At 42.9% G+C, this 20,780-nt stretch overlaps 1 protein-coding gene across 2 annotated transcripts; it reads left to right on the top strand.

Annotated features, from left to right (window-relative positions):
- The first annotated feature begins 311 nt into the window (after positions 1–311).
- On the top strand, positions 312–17,921 carry LOC112563771. 2 transcript variants are annotated; one of them, XM_025238082.1, is made up of 4 exons: positions 312–598; positions 5,772–5,856; positions 14,078–14,807; positions 15,253–17,921. In XM_025238082.1, exons 3-4 carry the CDS (start codon positions 14,361–14,363, stop codon positions 16,243–16,245), a joined length of 1,440 nt encoding a protein of 479 aa, XP_025093867.1. In that variant the 5' UTR covers positions 312–598; positions 5,772–5,856; positions 14,078–14,360; the 3' UTR covers positions 16,246–17,921. The 2 variants fall into 2 exon arrangements, with proteins under 2 accessions (XP_025093867.1, XP_025093868.1); XM_025238083.1 differs by lacking the exons at positions 312–598; positions 5,772–5,856 and adding an exon at positions 7,613–8,314.
- The last annotated feature ends 2,859 nt before the right edge of the window (positions 17,922–20,780 follow it).

Here is a 20,780-nt window from a genome sequence, read left to right as displayed (position 1 = left end):
TTGTTAATGACTCGTGGGTCCTTGGATCTACGGTGCCAATTTCTTTATCAAACTGAATCCAGATAATCCTTACAATTTGTACATGCGACGATCGAGCACACGATTAGCAGACTTGCACGCTAGTTAAGAGCGACACGTGCACTCTCTTGATGATTATTCCACTGACGGGAATGTGGTTCGTGATTATTCCTTCTAAGATTTCTGTGCTCTCTCTCTCTCTGCACTTATGTGTGTGCTTGTGTAATATCTGACGAAAAGTTTTAAAAACATTTATCTTTCATCCATTCGCTCCGAACATTCTGGGCTGCGAGACTGATGTCAGCCATGCACATCCGCTCAACTGCTGGAAAGATCTAGAACTATAGTTAGATCTAGCGGGCTAGATCACAGCTGTCCGGCAGATGAGTGTGGGTCAGCTCAACATTAACGTCGCTGGCCAGAAAATTGAATTCGTAACAAAATAACAACGCTCAACTACGAAAACATGTTCAACACAGCCAGTATACGTGTCTATCTTTCTGAAGACGTTTTGTAGGACTCCAGTTGAAGAAACTTAAGGATTTTCGCTTCAGTTGGAAGAACACAGGACTTGTTTCAGGTATGGGCGATTGTTAATAAAACTAAGACTAATGATCTCTACATTTAAGGTTTTCAATAGCATTAGGGAACTGGGCAAAACCATTCATGACTGAAGTATTACTAAAAGATGAAGTGCATCCCAAAGAACACTTTTGGTTATAAAATCCTTTTATCGATGCGCTTATATCCGGGCCATTGAGATAGTCTTCAATGCTTATGTTGATGTAATTTACTGTAATTGCTAGAGCAGTTATTCACTTTTGTTTTCAATAGTCTAATTTCACGGGAGGATCAGGGTATCTATCAGTCTGTGCTTGTGCACCCTTGCGATTCAGTCTTTCCAATCATCATCGATCTTAATGCCATTCCCCCGACGGCCGGACCTACCAACAGGTGTTACATACAGTGTCCCATGTTTGGATGATTAGGAATAAGGTGCTTATAGACTCCCCGTGTAAGACTGACCCTCACGGTACCAGAAAGCAGGGGCAGACCAAATAAGGAAATTGCCTGGATACCACAAAAAAAGGACATCATACTACACACGACTTGCATACCACCGTTCATGATAAGCCTAAGTAAACCTTGTCAGCCGCTGCGTCCTTGCAGTTGTTCCTCCCGCGACTGGTATCAATTAATGGATCATCGTAGCTGGCCAAGGGATGAATGAATGGAGAACGGGGAAAGGGGCAAGACTAAGACCAAGACATGATTCGTCAATGCCAGTTTATTGATTGAAAGCTAGACGAGATGGGTGGTTTCAGAATTGTGCGGGTTTTTTAAAGAGTTTGTATGCTCTCATGACATAACTAACACACTCCAACCCATTCATAAAACACCCAGGCGGTAGGTTGATTGATTTCACCATCATACCATACCTAAATCCCATTATCCACTCAGCCAGACAACACGATGTCGATTATAACCTAAGGCAGGGGACCCACGGAAGCTTTACTTTCTCAACAAATTTTTGGAAATCCTCCGATCCTTTAGCGCAAGACAATCGCCGAGTGAGAATTAGCAGCATACTTTTTGTGGAACTGCGAGCTACCCGCCAGATTTGGAGTCGAAGGCACTGTGAAAAAAAGGTATCCCCATCTTCGTGGTGACGAACAGCTCAGGAGCTCGAGTGGGCGCTCAGTGATTATAAAGAATTACAGTTTTCTTGTCGAATGATAAGCAGACCGCGGGAAGACAATGGCCAAGACATGCAGCACCCCTTTCTCGGTGTTTCTGATGACGCAGACTGCTGGGGAGCCTGCTTTGAAGAACTCTGTAACTATGACCGTCTGCACAGCTCTTCACATGCTGTAGTGTCAATAGACACGCCCCACAGCTAATACAGACTGGACTGGCATCGCGGGGGCAGCGATTGCTGAGCAAAGCCCGCTGTCTCCATCGGACCCTTTCTTTAAATACATTGTACAGCGTCATAACCTGTTTTTTCTTTTTTCTTTTCTTTTTTTTTTCTCGCAGAGGATGATGCTTAATGATGTTGGCATGTTTTGTGTGTGCGCGGCGAGCGCGCTCCTGTGTGTCTATGTGTATAAGCTGCAAGGAAAACTGCGTATAGATAATTCGAGGCCAATGCTTTGCCTGCAAATTTCTCTCCTCTATAGTCATAGTAAACTTTGTCTCCAATGGTCAGGTCAGGTTTTCTAATAGATGGAATGTAAAATTTTTTATCGTATATTCTTTTGCAAAAGAAAAATACTAACAGCAATTTCTCTTGTATTATCTCACCATTTTATTAGAAGTTCCAGAAATGGAGTTTTATTTTTAGCGGAAAGAGAAAAGGATCACTATTATATCCTTAAAGGAACACATCTACAAGTTGTTTTTACTTGACAGTTCTTTTACATGTTAAGTTTAAAACCGTTTGGATGGTGTGCAAAGTAACATAGAAACAAAGTTTAATGTTTGATCCAAATATCTTTGGTCGTCGATTTACCAAATCATTATTGAGAAATTTTGCATCCCACTAATATTTTAATATGTAATGGGCTTAATAAAGTTATTTAATTTTTATATTCACTTTTGTAATTGAAAACGATACCTATAAATCCTCATATCCAGCGTAGCAAGATGGCAGACAGAGTTTAAGACTCGTTGCTAAGGTGTGCTTCACGTGGTTGCGAACGATCCATTAACAATCGTTACCCACCACCTACCTTCTGTAATATAATTATAAACCACCTGGATACACGCCTGGACTGCTTCTCCCCTACAGTTTACAGTTACAGCTGCGGGGCACTAAATGAACTAGACCACGGGCTCCTTCTTTGCCTCTTTTTTATGGTGTTTGTCCCTACATACGTCTTTTGGTGCACCCAACGAGATATTCGTAAATCCTCCTCCATTTCTTGTCTATAGGCCATGTAGATCACGGTATTTTTGTGAATATGAAGCTGTGTATATCTACGAACAATTAACTTTTTATCTTTACGCTCTAATTGTGCTACATTTAATAATGGTCGTTATTTTCATTTAGTAATGAAAGGTTCTTGACTAAAGTTTATTTTCCCGTCAGAAGATATCACTTCTTGGCAGTAGATTCGCGATGATTCCGAGAAACAGGTTCACACTCCGTTGGTACAATCAAAGTGTGTGACCGCCCTACTAAAGGGAGGAGTATAGTTGCATACCTGGGAGGGATCCCTTAACAAGCAGGTGTCTCTCTTCAAGCTCGATCACTCAAACACATCACATGATAACACTTGAGAAGTGTGTGCTAGGAGTCGCTACTGCCTAAATCCGTCTCCTGCATTTGATTTATACAGTCTAATGGATATAGCAAGCATGAAGTACAAGATCGTCCCAACACAGTAATTGGCTATGCATTGTTACGGGAATGAATACCATAACCAGTTAAGGCCTAGTTTGACAGTATGCTCTTGCAAGTGCGGACATGAACAGGAAACGCATGGTTAGGAAAATGGGAGGGGATTCGACAAAAAGAAGTGCAGCGTGAGAACACTTCAGTCAATTGCTCGCTTCCTTTACCGTATGACAGACGATAACGCAGAGTGCTCACAATGTTACATTTATTTTAACCCTTTCGCTTACGTGACGTACAGAGTAAAGTGTCTTAGCGTTCCCGTACCCACGAGAGCCATGGTTAATTATCCGAAAGAGCTAGCCATGCGTTTGAAAATTAAAAGGCCCGTTACTTTTGGTGTATTTTGCAACATCAGGCACACTTGTAAGTCTCAAAACGGAAGTGTTTTTGTCCCTAACCTTTGCCCCAGAGGTCGCAGTCACGTGCATCTGGACAGTCTGTGCGAGACATCAGACACGGACGTGAAGTTGGAGAAATGTGCGAGAATGCTGATGAGACTTGTTTCCTGCTTAATTGAGGTTGGTCGGAAAACAAAACATGACGTGACAGGGAGGTGAAAGGCTGCAAGGAGCAGGGCAACCGGAAAGTTCTTTTCCTGAGTCGCTGCTTCAAAGGAAAGGGGGCGGGGTCAGTAAGAAGAACGATATATCTAACTAGTAGCATGTGCGTAACATAACAACGAATGGATTTACCAGGCGCACACAAACACGTCAACGCGTTTCATTCAGAATAACAACTTATTTACCTTTGGGATGATTCGTGCTGCTTTTATGATAGGGAAAAATATGAGGTCATCAACAAAACAGGTTCTGGTTTACATATACGTACGTATAATTATAATGTACGTAGAATGTGACGAAAGAGCTATCGGAATGCGAAAGTGGTAGTGAAAATAACATTAAAGCATTAAAAATATGTCAAGAAGAAAAAAAGTAAAAATTAACGACTTGGCTTCATTTGATGTCTTAATTGGCCAAGTCAGAGAACAGTGCACTCTAGAGGATAAATATTACACAAAAGATGAATGAATGAAAGAAATATTAATTCAAGAACTGTAATGATTGTTTACTTGCTACTAAAGGACCACATCGTTTCTGGAAGTTTAATTTTATTTTAGAAGCTCTTTCTCTCTTTTTATCTCTGTGTTGATCTATCTGCTCAAATTATGTATCATCCTCCACGGCACCACACAAGCTGTTGCATTTTTTTTTTTTTTTTTTTTTTATCGCTCCTCAGATTTCTCACTTCTGGAGTACCTCTGTCTTTTTTTTTTCTCTCTCTCTCTCCCCAGACGTGCACCATGGGTAGGTGCACATGTTGATTGCTTTCTGTCTGGCAAGACCAACGTTTAGCCTCTTGCGAAGTTCTCCGCAGTTACTCTCGGCGAGCCTAAACAAAGAATGTGACTAAACCGGAAGCTTTGTAGTAGCATGCCTCGTTTTAGTGGTTGACTGGGAAAAATCGTCTGCCAGCAGTTCGTGCGATCTGTCGGTGTAGGCGGTCCGCCGCACAACAGGTAGCATTGTAAGGCTCGCAGCCTATTTAAGTCTTACTGTTCGGCAAGCCTCAGGCTGACCAAACTTTGCGGTCGGGGTCAGTGGGAGGTCGATAACACATTCTCGTCGTAGGGGTTTCGTAACTTCTGTGGACAGTGGACATAACCATCAAACTCTCAGCAAAAAAAGACTCTCCACAATTGCTTTTTTCGGAAGTTTCAATGATTGAAAGTCTGAAAGAAAAAGCTTTTAGTAATTACCTGCATAGTCCGTGCCTGGCCTCCAAACTGCCTGCATTTTGAGTTGGGAGTGGCCGAAAACCCCAAAGCCTCACAGCTAAATGCTACTATAGTGCTCAGAGGAATTATTTCAGAAACCATCTAAATTAGACGTGGATTGTTTTTCTATCAATAGGATCACGCGATCTATTATAAAAGGTTTGGAAAAGGTTATTTATAAAAGTTTTAGAAAGGGACAGTGTTTTTCTTCCTAGAAGTTAGTCACGATCTTAATTAAGTAGACCCGGTAGCTGAGCGCCCACAGCGTGGAGCTAAATGTAGCAGAGACTCTCTCGCGCCAAAGGTTACAGGTAAAAATACAGCATCTGCGCTTGTTTGAAGGATGTATTTTGCTCGTTTGTTCAACACAAACGCTCGCTTGGCCATCCTACGTACAGTTCCTCTAATGAACACTTGAAAGCAGCCTTACAGTGAGGGCTTCAGTTTTGTGCAGCTTATAATCTTACGCGATTGGAGACAACTTAGATTGGCATAGAATTTTAAATCATTGCTATACAACATCAAAAGCTGTTTGCTTAAATAAACTGATGCTATCTGTTGTTTTGTTCTGACCATCAGACCAACCAGTGCAGCTGTTTTCGCTTGTCCGTTGTGTCATGACAACCAAAAGAAAACTACTTGAAAGAATTTCTGGAATAAACAGGTGAGCTCATTTCTCTGAAAATATTATACATAACAGAATTGATATACATATAAAACAAAACATGTTTTTATTGTCTGTCGTGAAACGTGTAATTTTAGACAACATTGAACAACCCTTATTTAAATATCTTTATTAATACTTGCTTATTATTAATCACCCATTGTCGAAAATATTATTTACAGGCGTGTGTTTATTTCGGGGAAGGGGCGGGCAGGTTTGCAAGGTGAGCAGGTGCGGAAGGTGGGTGGGTGCTCCAATGACAATAATAGCTCAGTTATTTGCAAACGTTTACTTTGCTAAGTATTTTTTTGTTCTTGACCTTATGAACAGTGGGAGTGAGGAAGAAAGAGTGTCTTAAAGACATGCTTAGTGGCGAAGGCATAAGTCATGTAAGTCATTTCCACACCTGTTGCCAAATGTCAGCACTTTTATTCACGTGCTGCAGTATATCTTCTCTACTACAGATAAGTCATGTGCGTTCGATCGTGCGAGTGTGTATGCGTGCGTGGAAGGGAGCGACGGATTGTAGCGAAGAGAACTCCGAGTAGTCGCTGCGAAAAGAAAACAATAAAAAGAAGAGCAATCGACCGTTAACTTACTGCGAGACAAGAACCTATTGTTGTTGTTAGCATGAACAAGCCGTAGCAAGATCAAGTCTCCGTGACACAGCGGCTAAACTCTTATCGCCATGCGATATCTATGTAGGAATCACCGTGATCTTTACAGCGGTGTGTTTATATTTGAGGCCCACGTATTGTTATTGTCACACTACGTGAATTGTATGTTCATATGTTATATATAGAATGTAACGGAAAATGTCAGCTCTGGTAGTTTTAACCTCGTTCTGATAGATACTGTAACTCTAGCAGTCCAGTGTTCAAGCCAGCTGAGGAATACTTTCAAGACTAGTGAACAAAAGGTCTCAGTTGTAGAATGTTCTGGGTACGGACCGCCGTTGTTTTGAAGAAGAATGGGGTCAGCTGAATGCTAACTACCTTTGGTCATGTAGAATGTATCGACTGCCCTGTGACAATGTAGTGCACACTGTGTCTGTGTAGAACAGCAGAGAATAACGTTCAAGAACTCTATCCCTCGTCTTGAAAAATGACTTTCACAGTTATTATGAACTTTTTATTCTCGGATCTCCTGCATTTGCTGTATTTTTTTTTTGTGCTTTTTTTTTCTCTTTTTTAGGTTTATTATTGTTCTAGTCTTCTTTCCTTCTTATTCATTTGTTCAATTTGTCGCCGCCGTCACCATCCCCACCAGAGCAACAACAACAACAGCAACTTAAACCCCACCACTGACGCATAATACGAGATCATCGTTGTTTTCTATGGTCATGTTTTCGACAAACATCTGTGGTCCAGAATACAGAATTACAGCTTCCTACCAATACTTGTAGCTTCCTCTTGCCCGATGTTTCTGTCTTCTTTCTCTTTACTTTTAACGTCAAAAACACTGTCTTCTGCTCACCTTGGTCTTTTACATTGTCTTCGCTGTTCGTCTTCCAGCAATGGAAAATCAGATGATCAACATGTTTGCACATAGCTACACAAGCGCGACCTTCTGTTATCACATTCTCTAACCCCCTCTACCCTACACCCCTCCTGTAGTTTCCTCCCCCATCCTTGGTTCCCTGGTGATGACGTCAGTGTCAGGCCGTCTTGCGAGGTAGCCGCGGACAGGTGTGTTGACAAGAAGGAAACCTTGTAGCAGCGGTAACCCACCTCGCACTCGTCACGCGGGGAAGGGGGATTGGGGGAAAGAAGTTGAAGGGGGAGCCGTACATGCGGTGCGCTAGTCTCATGCAGGAATGAAGACTGACGCACGAGGGCGCTTGCTCAGCGAGTCAACAAGTCAAGAGAATGCGCGAGGCTTGAGAGAAGGTCTGCGTTTCTTTCCGGACCACACATCCACCTTTTGCACCCACCTTCCCCCCTCCCTTGTTTCAGTCGGGAAATTCGAAACGGATCGTGTGCCATGACCTCCTAGTTCTGCGGTCTCCGGTCTTGTGCTCCGCCCACGCCTCGGCTAATTAAGACCCTCGCGAAGGCGTTGTGATGGTGTCATCCTGCTGTGATCAAAGCCGGCGCAGGTTGTTGCCCAGCCTTTCTGCTCCAGGCTAGCGTAGCGGTAGACTGTGCCAGGTGCTGTGACGGTGTCATCGAGCTGACATCGAGTTCTGAGACTGTGATCCAGTTTTCAAACAGACTGTTCTGATGGTGGCACCAATTAACTGATTGTCAGGTGTTCGGTTAGAGACATCCGTGCCGTAAAAGTCTGAACTATAACCAGAGCGTGGAGTGTAAAGACCTCTAAAGACCACCCACATAAACTGGAGGGGACGCCTTCAAAACATCATCCAATTGCAATCTTAGTTTATACGAAAGCGATTATAATCGTCATCCATCTGTAATTACGGCATAATGCTGGCGGCGACTTCGAGACCTAAACTGTGAGTACTTTTCAGTCCCTAGTTTCTACCAACCGACCTACCTCATCCGATTCTTTATAGAAAAGTTGAAACAGTTTCAAAAAGCGTTTCGATTGTACAAAGAGGGCTGAAACTTTTCGAAGACTGATATAGCTTACATGGTCTTCTGAAATTTGAGTCTGGAACATTTGTTATAAGATTGTCATGTAAACATTTTTCTAAGCATAGCTCACAGCTTAGGTAAAGTTTATCGTAAGATCCCTAAAGTAAGATTCGCGAGAGAAACCAGCAAGCAGCAAGGTGATTTAGTGTAACAGTGTGAATGTAACGACTCAACGAGTGCTGCAGAAGGCGACTATGCAGAGGATGTCAGTAGAGGGGCATCGGCAAGTTAAAACAAATATTGCTGTACACGGTGGTGGAGTAACTAGTTCCTACATGTACCAAGTCAACACGCCGATCTCCGCGAGTCATAGGTCACCGCACGGTCTGCCGGTCGTGCCGAGCTTTACTTCAACGTTGTAATGACACTAAGCTTGACGACAAAAATATTTCTTGATTACTAATGCATGAAAGCTTATATAATTCCTGTCTAATAAGCTAAACCTATATGAACATAATAGAATAATTTGTAGATGTTATAAAATTCCACCCTAGCTGCAGAATTAAAAATGGATTATGAAGGCACGGAGGGAAGGAAAGAACAAATTGTGTCCTCCATTTCTAAGGGGTTTTATTTTATTTGTGTTTCGTTTTAAGGGTTTTTATATCAAAACGTTTCTTCTAATTTAAGGGTTTTATATTAACGAGTTTTCTGTATACATGCTTAAATTTTTAATTTACTTTAAAAAAGTATTTAAATGTAGTAAATGCAATGATTCCAGATGTACTAGACAGAGGTCCGTGACTGAATTAACAGGGTTAATTAACTGCCTAATTCACTTGCTAATTAAAAAAATGATGTCTCTTGATTAATGTTCTGCCATCCTGACGGGAAATGAAATGCTTTTTAGAATTAATTATGTTTTCTGATTGTAATTAACAACTACAACACTAATAGCGATACCGGATAATCCGCCATTGTTGAGTGTATAGGGTGTGTGCGTGTGTGAATTCTATAAGGGAAGAAAGTGGTTTGTGGGCTATTTTCATTATTCTTTCTTGTAAAGATAACGTTGGCCGAGAAAAGATGTCTACGGACCAGCAACACTTTAAAGTATTTCTCACTCATCCCGAACGTCTGACACGAGTAAAGCAGTTTTAAATAATAATGGCCGCAGTTAACAATTCCTGATGCCGGCCATTGCGTTACCGTTGTTTATGTAGCACTTCCTAATGATGAGATGAAGATGTTTTATTTTAAAATCTGGAGGTAAAGAAAGAAACCGTTTTGCAGCTTTGTACGTGCGAATCTTGAGCACTGTTTTTCACTGTCGTCCCGAGTCCCGCTGTTTGTCTGAACTAACAACAGAAAGGTGGCGCCACCAGAACGTTGACCGCTTACGCACGTCGTGAATGCGGTAGGAGAGCGATCGCCTGCCTTCAGTTCATCTTTTCTCAATTTGCACCTAGTTCCCTGGAAAGACAATGACTTCAGTAGGTTCACAGTTCACCGGTATCATTTATGATTCGCCTTTTGTTTTCGAGTCGGAAGAAACCATTGTTCTGGTCTCTTTGTGGATTTTGATGGAACGTACGAGGGAGACTTAGCTGAACTGTGACCAGATCACGTGAGCATATTTCAACAAGCAAAGAAATGCATGCTCGTGATTCGCTATGTTATATTCGTTTCTCTGTCATGGTCGTTCAAAATGAAAGATATTCTTAAAACTATAGAATCTGTACGTGCATCTCTTTCACGCCATCTCTTTTCCTCTTTACTCTTCTTTATTTTCCTCCATTTCTCTCTTCCTATTACATGGTTATTTCCAAATTCTTTTTTATGTATGTACTGCGCGAAAATGCACCACCTGTTCATTGTATGTTATACACAGTCTAAGCAAAGTCAGTTAAAGCAGTGACTTTTACAAAGAAAGAAAAACGACAGCTAAAAAAGCGGCAAGTCGTTTAGATTAATTGGACTTCAAGAAAAACTATTCTAGACTGCTTTGGCTGCTACTTTTTTTCCTCTGCTTTAAGCAAGGGAAGCTGCTTTGGCCATCGCCATGTGTAGCATTAAGTAGCTCTACCACTATTATTTTCTTTGGGTTTTTTTTTTTTTTCCTACAAATAAGAAGAGCCGTTGTTTCAAACTTCTTAGTTCCTTGCTTTGAATTACACTAGACAATTCTCGGCACACCGTCGCTAACCTGCGTGTGGTCCTGGCCAGGCCACTGCGGTTTTGTGCTGGTGAAGCATGAGTGGAATGGTAATTGCCGTTTTCTGGTTTATTCTGCGCCGATTCTGACATCAGCCGAACGAATGACAAGTAGGGCGACCTGTCCTATTTTGAGGCGCCAAAGAACAGTAGCAGAGAAGTTTGTCGCTAGCTTGTGAGTGGCTCCCGGTGGTCGCTTAGCAACGTGGAATAAACACCAGCCCACCATACTCATCAAAAGTTGAGTATTGAATAACTGTTAGAAGTAGACTTAAAACGAACTAATTTTTTAAACTGATTTTCTTCATCAACGTCTGAAAGAAATTAAAATGTGTTCAATGTCAAAGAGGCAAGAAGTAATTAATAGGCGACGACTGTGGCGTCATCGAGAAAACAAGGTTGCATCTCTGAGTAGTTTAGATAGTCAAGATGTCACAAAGCAAAACATTCATTTTCCCTTCCATCAACTTTAAAAATGGCTTACATTCTTGCTCCTTCACCCAGACGTCAGCTCGGTTTTTTTTTTTAATTCCAAGGGATTTTGCGAACCCCCAAGAGCAAAGAGAATAAACCAAACTAAGAATTTTGTTTGTTTTATCCCCAACGAATAGCAAAGGCTTCGCGGGCTTAGAGTGAGGTAGTGTGTGTTACTATGTTAGTCTTTAAAGATTCTATTCTTGGGACCCTCTTTCACGGGGGTCGAACACACAAAGGCTGCCAGTTACCCTCCAGAGCTCCTTGATATGGAGAGGCTGCGGTGGACAAACAATGAGATGATTAGATGGCGCCGTGTCGCACTGCTTGGCAGACTGGTGTCACAGTGAGTGGAGAATTTCAATGAGCCCTGCACTGGCCGCTGACTTGCTTGGCAAGTGCAAAGTGTCTTGCCTTTGTCCTCTCCTGTGCTGTTTTTACACACTCCGTATTTTCTTGGATTGTCGGATTTTATTCTTCGCCAAGCTGCTGCTATTTGAGGTGATGCTTGTTGGAAATTATTTGACAGCCTCAAACCTGTTTTAATATCTGTTTATTTTTTAACTGACGTCTTCAGAGAGCCGTTTTGACTACACAAACATTATTGCCGGATCGACGAAGGCGCTTAAGAAAATACTGACGTGTAAAATATAATCTAAAGTATGTAGTTTTAGTATTATTAAAGCTTAATTAATATTTCGAGTGGTAATTCAACCCTGTTACGAAAGTTTAGACCTGAATTTATTGTCTGTTTCGAGCTTCTTGAATATCCAGCTTTTACACCTCATATAATGGCTAGAGCACACCGAAAACGTTATAAAATAAAACATTTAAAATGACAATTGATGTTGAAATAACATTTTAATTTTAGTTCTTTTCAGTAAAATGTTCGAGTATAAAACCTGCGAGTGCCTGCAGCCTAAGGAAGAAAGTTTCACTATCTCGACCATACATGTTACGGGACAAATCACTGATTTTTTGTTATAAAAAGAAAGTATGACAATAGATGTTGAACTGGAAAGGAAGCTGGCACGATCTACTATCGATCATTCGTGGCGGTAGTAAAAAGACAGAAAAAGATGTATCGATTTTAACCTTTAATTTCCCCTTGTACTTCCATGCGGCCGGGTAGCACTCGATAGGGGCAGCTTTTTGATTTCAATGGCGGGACCGATCATTTATTGCCTGGACACATCACGCATACGTAGCAAAGATTAACAGGTATTGCAGTTTCCGATCAGCCTACACGAGGTTCAAGTACCCACTCTGTCTATAGCAACAGACTCGCGTTCCTTTACTTTTTAAATGTGTTAAATAGCTGTATTTGTGTTGTAGTGGAGCTTACTAGAAGTAGAGGGCGATTGTTTGGTTATTAACAACTAAAAAATAATATGGCGTGATCTACACTGGCACTTGTGCACAAAACATAACGCACGTCTTCACGTTCACAAATACACAGGAAAAAATGTTAAAACCACAGGGTGCACGAATGGGAAGATAAAATGTAATCACTTGCGTTGCACAATCTTGACTAGTCATAGTAACACGCCTAGCCAAATAATGCTGATGTGAGTCATTTCAAGTGGTCCTAAAATTTGTTTTCAGCTGCCTCTCACCGTGCTTTTATTTACAATATTAAGTATATTTTAACACACGCGCTTGCACGCATGCGTGCTGTTAGTCCTCATGTACCCTGCATTATACAGGACATGACACGCTGTTATGCCGCGATGTGAATTCACCCAGACAATGCCAAATAATTGCTTGAACTTATTAACAATTCCAAAACTGTTTCGATTCGAGTCTGAAGCTTAATAAACACCGAGGCCCCGGGTCTTGCGACAAGCCTGGTGAAGTGGTGTGCTCACCGTAGGCTTACAAATGCCAACTCGTTACCTGCGTGTTTTTATTCCGTACGGCAGGCACGTGTTGTCTCAATTTGCTGTCATGACGACGGTCCAGAGACCGTTGCTGAATATACGGTGATTAGGTTAGTGTGGTCGCTGTCTTATTGTACAGCATTTTTTTTTTCTTTTTTAAGTTCGGGCACATAATGCTTCGTCCTCTGGCGCGCAAATTACAAGGAGGAAGCGAGTGAAGGGGGAGGAAGGGTAAGGGCGTTAGCTTCTTGGCCAGAGTCCAAGTCAATGAGTGGTACAAAGGTGTGAGAACGCAAGGTCCCTGTCAAAATTTTGCCCCCTGCTGTCCCTTGGCCCTATCGTTAGGGTTATTGGGTTGGGTCCCGTGTCTACGTCTGTTTTTATCTTTTTTGTATTTTAAGGAAGTCTTATTCCTATCTGAAATCTCTGCTGCCGTCTTAACGCGCGGCACGAATGTCAGCTTACAGAGATGGAAAGGCCGCAAAGATGAGAGGGTTAGGTCAGAAGGTAAGAAATATGCAGGAGGACGTGAGGCACTGGTAGATAATGCCGTACCACAGTTCTAATTGTAGTCCGCATCTCCATGCTACCTGTGTGGTGCAAATGTAGGGGAAAGGTGGGGTGGAGGGGGAAGGGGTTTGAGAGGGAAGATCGGGGTGTCTGTGGAAAGGGCAAGCTGGGGGAAACAGGACTCGGACACGTCCGGTCGCCTAACTACAAGTCTAATGTCGAAACATGTCTGCTGTAGTGGCAACGCCACTTGACGCCGGCTGGCCGGGCGCACAATAGTTGCACCTGACAATCTCTGCAAATATCTCGCCCTCACCATCTAGACCACATACGGCGTTAGCAAACACGTTGCCGGAAAACTATGATGACTCAAACGCGCATTCACCGATAGGCTTCGCGCACGCACACACACAAGTACAGCTTATATAGTGTTTAAAAAAAAAATCATCAATACGATTGATTCGTCGTATGCTACTCTTGTATTACAGCTGTCACGGTAATTTTACACTTTAATGTTTGAAACTTAATAAATCTGTAAGGACTTTGCCACAGTTCCTTTTCTGTCTTGGATACCAGGCTTTTATTTGCTTTTTTATTTTTCAGGAACCCTCACCTGGTCTAACCTTCCACTTCAGAGTGTTTGAGTAGACTCTTCGCTATTGTTTGACAGTCTATGCAAAATCTTAGAAACTTCATGGACCAAGGCATAACGATGTTGGTGTTGCGCCTGACACACCAGCTACATGCTCCTGCAGGAAAAAAAGTGTTTTGAACTGCTTGGCAGTTAACCACTTCCCATTGTAATGTGTGCACACCCTGTGTCGTATTAACGCAGAGTCTGCTGTGTCATACTACGGCACCCTACCACGAAGACTATCGTCTTACAATGATTCGAGGTCCAGTTCAAGCGTCTGTTCCGACATTGGATCGTTTCCCGCGAGAAGTGGGTTCCAGAGCTCACGTGCACCCTGTTCAAGCTCGTGCAGCCTCTCCTCTGGTGCTTCACCCATCTGCGGACTGGAGGCTGCACCCCAACATTGCCTCGTCCACTTTCTGGCGATCTCCGTACAACGAAATCTTCCGCCAGCCGCGCTCCGCGGGGCCATCGAAGCAAGAGCAGCCACTTCCGAATGTTAAACAAAGTTCCGCTTCCTCAGAGCGAGAAGATGCGACAGTTGCGGAGAAGGCGGCAGACCCCGTCAAAAGCATTCTCAAAAACGGTGGCGACAACAGGGATTCTGCTTCCGACACCTCCAGCGACAATGCGCGCAAGATTCGCGGCATCCTTTGCAAGTCCTCCGTCTCCTGTAGCAGCCGCCAATCGACAGGAAAGGTAGTGTACACAGTTAAAAATAGGTTGATGTTTTAATGGAATAAGCGTAAACTGGACGACTGTTATTTTTGTTCGGTAAACTTCTACAGGCCATTGTGCGCATTCATTTAGATTTTCATCTTTACAGCTAATAGACGATGCACAACGGAGGCGGATGTTGAGAAAGGGATAGAAGGAGAGTTTCAGAGACAGATCAAAGACATTTTTTTCTTTTGTCCAAAAAACATAAAAAAAAGAAAAGAAAAGAAAAAAAGTTAGCTAGGCTATCGCAAAGAAAGAAAAATTTAGACTACGGCAGTTGACACTCAAGTTAAACAACAACAGTAATTAAGAAGAAAGTTTTGAAGAAAACTTTCTCTGAGATTTAGGTGAAAATTATGTACAAAAGTACAGATGAACACAAAAGACAACATTTTTGACCCATATCAGTGTTTTCTTATCGCAGGTTCAGAAAAGAGTCAAGTTTGACGTCAACCTCGATTATCGCCAAGCCCCTTTTCAAAACTTCCCGACGTGCACTTCCAACAAGACAGACGATCGCCCCGACCTTCAGCAGCCAGCGCGCCCTGTGTCCATGACTGCAGACGATGGAAGAGGGCGAATCTTGCTCAGGACTACTGGTCTACGTCACGACGGCCAACGCCTTCAAAGCGTCGACAAGGCCTCGGCTCATATTCCTAATCACCTACAACCCCACAACCAGCAAGAACACGTTGCAGACTTGGATACAGCCCAGGGAAGTCACAGATCCGCGCGGACGGTTCCCAAATGCCCCAGCGTGCCAACCATGACCTTACCCCGATCGCTAATGAACAGAGATCGTTACAAATATCAGAGATCAACCTTTGAACTGATGCAAGCTCCACCACCAAGTCCCACCGAGGGGACAGGAAGTGCCGTCGCCAGCACGCGCCTGAATCCGCACGCTCTAGAGTTCAAGATCTACAGACGACCTCTGTCCATCTGCTCCGGCAGCAGCCTGCAGAATTCTTCAGCTCCGCGAGGAAGAGTCAGATTCTTTGACAACAGAGCTGGCATCAGCAACACTACCACCACCAGCAACATCATCAGTGGCAATAGGGTGACGGCTCGTCTCGGCAGATCCATGACGTCACCCGAAATAACTCTTCCTCGGCCGGTGAGGCGGCTTCAGCCTTCCGTCCAAGACGAACTATCTTTCATGCTGTCCACAACCAGACTTCAGCCGCACCTGGGCAACAGCAGCGCTGCTGCAGCTCGCTTCGCCAGGCCGAAGGCTGCCAAGGTCAGGGACGAGGGAAATGATGAGGAGGAGGAGCAAGATAATGACGAGCAGCAATGTTTTCTGGACGACGATAAGACAGTGCATATCCTCCACTGGCTGGAGGAAGTGGGGCATACACAAACGAGGGAAGGACGCTGCCCTGTTTTCCCAAACAGTATCAGCAGAGAAGGTTGATGTCAAAGGCAGTGGCTTCAAGACTGATTATTACCTCAGAAAGTTCTCTTTGACTAGGAATCAGACAAAACATTAAAACGATTTGAGTGCATGTAGTGGAAAGCGAGCAGTTCCATAAGTACTCAGTCTATGTTTTATACAACTTTTTAGAAAACGGTTTTAGTATTTACAAATCTGGCTGACTGATTAAAGTCTTTTGAAATATTTCTCTTTTCGAGGTTAGGCGATGAATGACCAATGACAGGTGTGCGTAGTTTAAGAGAGTTGTAACATTTCCCAGTGGTCATCACGATCTTTTTATACAGATTTACAGTGTTAATTATTGGGTGGAACTGCGAAAAATCCTCATCATTAGTCCCTTCGCACTTATTGGCAGTCAGATCACGTGACGATATTACTAGATCTCCCCAACTTTCTCGATCGGTTCTCCCTCCTCTGGTGTGCGGTGAAAGAGACCAGTCCACTGTTGGATGTTGGATGTTGTCTGCCCATTTTTTTTCTTTTTTGTTTATTTTGTCTGCCACTTTCTTCTGTTTCCTGCTCTCTGTTGGAGTCCAAGTTCACATGTAAGAATATGGAGATGAGCAGGCAGCGCATTGGCTATTCGGAGTGGAAAGAGTTCCTGTCGGTCAAGATATATTTCAGTTTGGTGAGCACCTCAGGTTTTAAGCCTTCGTTCAATTAGCCCAGCCATTTAAAACTCTGGACTGTAGTTTCTCGTCCTTGACCCGGGTCTTGAGTTGTTGTTCAGAGTCCTGAACTTAGTCCTTTCTTCATTGATCTCCATGGCGTGCGAATGTTTGCTAGCTGACCCATCTATACCATCGGCAAGCCACAAGTTGGCGAGATTCCTGACTAAACCATCATGTTCTTCTGTCGAATCTGTCACGATTCTTTTGAGAAAGCCGCTACAAAATGTAAGAATCGTATGCAGCCTTAACTCAGATCGGTTGCTCTGAACCTGTCACATCTGATATCAGTGAAAAGGATTGCACTGCCTTTGTCATATAGATGTTCAATGGTTTTGGTGTTGAACTCGTGGCTGCATGGTGTTGTATCTTACTGTTTCAAATTTCTCCTGACGTCTGAGAGTGTACAAAATACTACTTCGCAAATCTGAACACAGCCAAGCCTATCATTAGGAATGTTATGGAGTTCTGTCTTTAACAAAGTTCTGTCCCATTTATCTAACAAACAACCCCAGTCTTATAGATCTTTGAATGCTCTTCGAGACAGTTTTGATCAAGAATTATTTAGTGAGGGGGCCCCAGAGATACCTGAAAGAGAACCATCAAGAAGGACCTCACGTCTTTACCAGACTTTTCCAGCTTTCCCTTGACTCTTTGGTGTCCCCCGCTTATGGCGCACATCAACAATAACAACAGTGCCAAAGAAGCCTAATGCTACAGACTTTAAAGATTTCCGACCTGTGGCTATCACGTCTGTTGAGGCCAAGTGTTTGGAGAGGGTTGTGGGCAGTTTGATAACTCCACCGTGAATGTTGTATATGGGTATGTCGGCGCGTTATATTTGTATATTCTTCTTGTTCCTAATCACCCCAGTGGAGCATAGAGCCGCACTTTTTGTATATATATATATACTTATGTTTGTGTGTAGTGATTGAGATATAAAAATTCTGTCGGACTGTCTTGTACAGACAATAAAGTTTGATTAGGTTAAACCGCATTTCTCAGTAAATTACTCCGCGTTCCGTACAAGTCGCGCGCTAATCATTCTCATCAAAACTTTGAAGGGTCCATGAGCTGAATACGAACAAAAGTCAGTTTTAGCTATCTAAATAGGATGATCAAGTGTCTGCACATTGACATTTTGTAGAATAAAAATCTTTTAAAGTGAAAGGCAACGTTGATGCCGACGAATTATCACGCTTCGTTGAAACTTGAGGTGCCCATCGTTTGCTGCGAATTTAAACATCCACATTAATCACAAGATGTCTGATTTATGAAGGAAATTCCCCAAAACAAAGTTAGGCATTTGAAATTAAATTTGGTTTAATATAGTTCCCTCATAAAGTTTTGACTATTTCTATCGTAGTAAGCTCAACAGGGCATAAAAATAAAAATTAAAATTAAATAACTGTTCGCGTGTTGAGATGAGGCCCTTCTGTCATATGGCATCTCTATCTCCTGCCCTCTTGTAAAATGCATTGAGCTCGCCTCTGTGTCGGGAAGTGTGCTCTATATATATCCTATTATTACTATAACAAGCAAAACCCCAGCAACCACTCTTTGACTTGTATTCAAGTGCATACTCTTTTAAAAGTGTGAGTATGCTCTTTGCAAATTTTGCATTTATTATTATTATTATCTCCGTGCGGTCAGAAAAATAACAAACATGAGTACAAACCTTACACACCCACTCCACCCAAACTGTTAGGTACTGCCATACGCAAAAAAATCGCAAACCAGAGTCCTTCGTTCCCATCACCATCATCGATAATAGGCACAAGGTGTGATATTATTATGCTATATTGTATTGTCTTGTATATAGTAATAATGATAAATGCAAAATTTGTAAAGCGCATACTCACACTCCTAAGGAGCATGCTCTTAGCTCCTAAGAACAAGAACGAAAAATGGACAGCATACGAGAGACAGGAAAACAAGCATATAAGCTATAAAAGAATAAACAACTGTACTAAACGAAAAATAAAATAAAATACAGAAAACAAAGAGGAAGCAAATAACAAGAACAAGAACTGAGAGTAACATGATCTTGCAAAAGGAAGGATGTAAAAAAGGACTGGCATTATGGGATAGGGTGTCAGGAGTGATGTTTACGGAAGAGGTGTGTTTTCAGTGCACATCTAAAGGATTCAATAGTGAGTAGATGGAGGATATGGAAAGGTAGAGCGTTCCATTATCATATGTTGCTGCTATGGTGATGATGATCTGGGTGTCCTAGCGAAAGATGAAAATATTAAAAAAGAAACAATCGCAGAAGGACTGAATCTTCTCTGTGCTCAAGCGAGTCGATTCCCGCCATTTAATCACGAACTAATATCCCGTCCATGATTTAATGTTACGTCATGACGTCATATTTTTTTTTGAAAATACGTCATATTCATCAGGCTCAAAGCAGTTTCATTTTATTTTTAAACCTTCCTCGGCACCGGTCATAAACACCAGCATCAGTGGCCATGGCATCCTTCACGAAAAACAAGATCCTTTTCCAACGTGTCTGAGACATCAAGGAGACATATCATGGGGTCTGAGCTAACACACAGAGGCGGCGGGGAAGCCTGGGAAGGTCCAATAATCGTTCCGTCAGTACCGTTGCCATTGTCTCCGAACCGAGAATCCTATAGCAACCGTCTCTGTTCACCGGCCGTAATGTCAAAACCACCCAGCTTTTCTTTCAATCGAAGCGAAGTAACGACGGAGCAAGGAGCGAATGCTCTCCCGCCTGCTTTTCGGTTGACAGGCCTAAGCCACCGTCATAGCTACAGCTGCCGCAAGAGGCCGTTGACGGTGGCCGATGTCGTCAAGGCTGTGGCCGTGCTGGGCGAACACCATGGCTCCTCCTTCGCGACGATCCGAAAATTGCTGCAGCGAGAGTTGGATCCCAGTCTGACGACACGCGGGCTCAAACAAACGCTGGTCCGTGCCATCAGCGACGGCAAGGTCCAAGCTGTCGGGACACGCTTCTTCTTGAAAACACCCGTCGGCGCGGGGTCACGCAGGACATCCAGATATTCCAGTCGACGCTCCAGACGAAGACGGTGGCAGCGGCGGAGGCGGAGGCGGCGGCGGACGCGAAGGCGCAGGCGTAGGCGTCGGCGTAGTCGTAGACGCAGGCAGCGACGTCGTCGCAGAACGCAGAGGAAAAAGTGCAGCTATTGGTGCGAAAGGTGTCGAACCCCAAGAAAAAAGAAAAGAAGAAGAAAGAGGAGAAGGAAGCCATCAAGGGCCAACCCCCCACCTGAGGCGCCGTCTCCTGAACCCCCATCTGAATAAACCATAGCGCTCGGAACAACACCTGTTCAGTCAGTAAACTTGTAAGTCGTACTGTAAGCAAAACTCAAAAGTCTTTCCAAAACCAAACCAGAAATATATACTGTCTTACGGTCCTTTTCAGAACCACCCGATGCCAAGAGATTAAACAAGAACTGGTAATGCAACAAATATTCTCATTTCCATTCGGACCTATTTGTATTTAGTTCACCACTTGTAATTTCAGGAGCAACAAAACATTAATAACCAAGAAACTAAACGAAATATGATCGCTGCTCAGTGATGCAAATGTTGCACTGTCTCCCGCGAACCAAAAATGTGTTTGTACACGTGTGTGAAAGACATTACACATTACATCAAATCAACTTTTTCATTTCCAAACGAAAACTGTATAACCAATAATTCCAATAGCAGCCACCTTGTTCATGTTTGATAACACAAGAGGCTATTAACATTTGTTTGTAAATAAAGTCTGACCTTCACACTGCTAACTCAGTGTAGACTGGCAATTTAATTATTGTGCAAACCTAAGGTTATTTGTACTTTTGCCAAAGTGTGCTG

The sequence above is a fragment of the Pomacea canaliculata genome, linkage group LG5 (genome assembly GCF_003073045.1).
Source record: "Pomacea canaliculata isolate SZHN2017 linkage group LG5, ASM307304v1, whole genome shotgun sequence".
NCBI classification, from domain to species: Eukaryota; Metazoa; Mollusca; class Gastropoda; order Architaenioglossa; family Ampullariidae; genus Pomacea; species Pomacea canaliculata.
Note: the sequence above shows the minus strand (reverse complement) of the source record. Positions and strands in the feature narration are given on the sequence as shown.

What these genes read in the sequence shown, in the direction of transcription:
- LOC112563771 (XM_025238082.1), top strand. Translation starts at nt 14,361, where the DNA reads ATGATTCGAGGTCCAGTTCAAGCGTCTGTTCCGACATTGGATCGTTTC. An exon ending in GCCGCCAATCGACAGGAAAG is followed by an intron (nt 14,808 to 15,252) that starts GTAGTGTACACA and finishes TTCTTATCGCAG; the next exon opens with GTTCAGAAAAGAGTCAAGTT.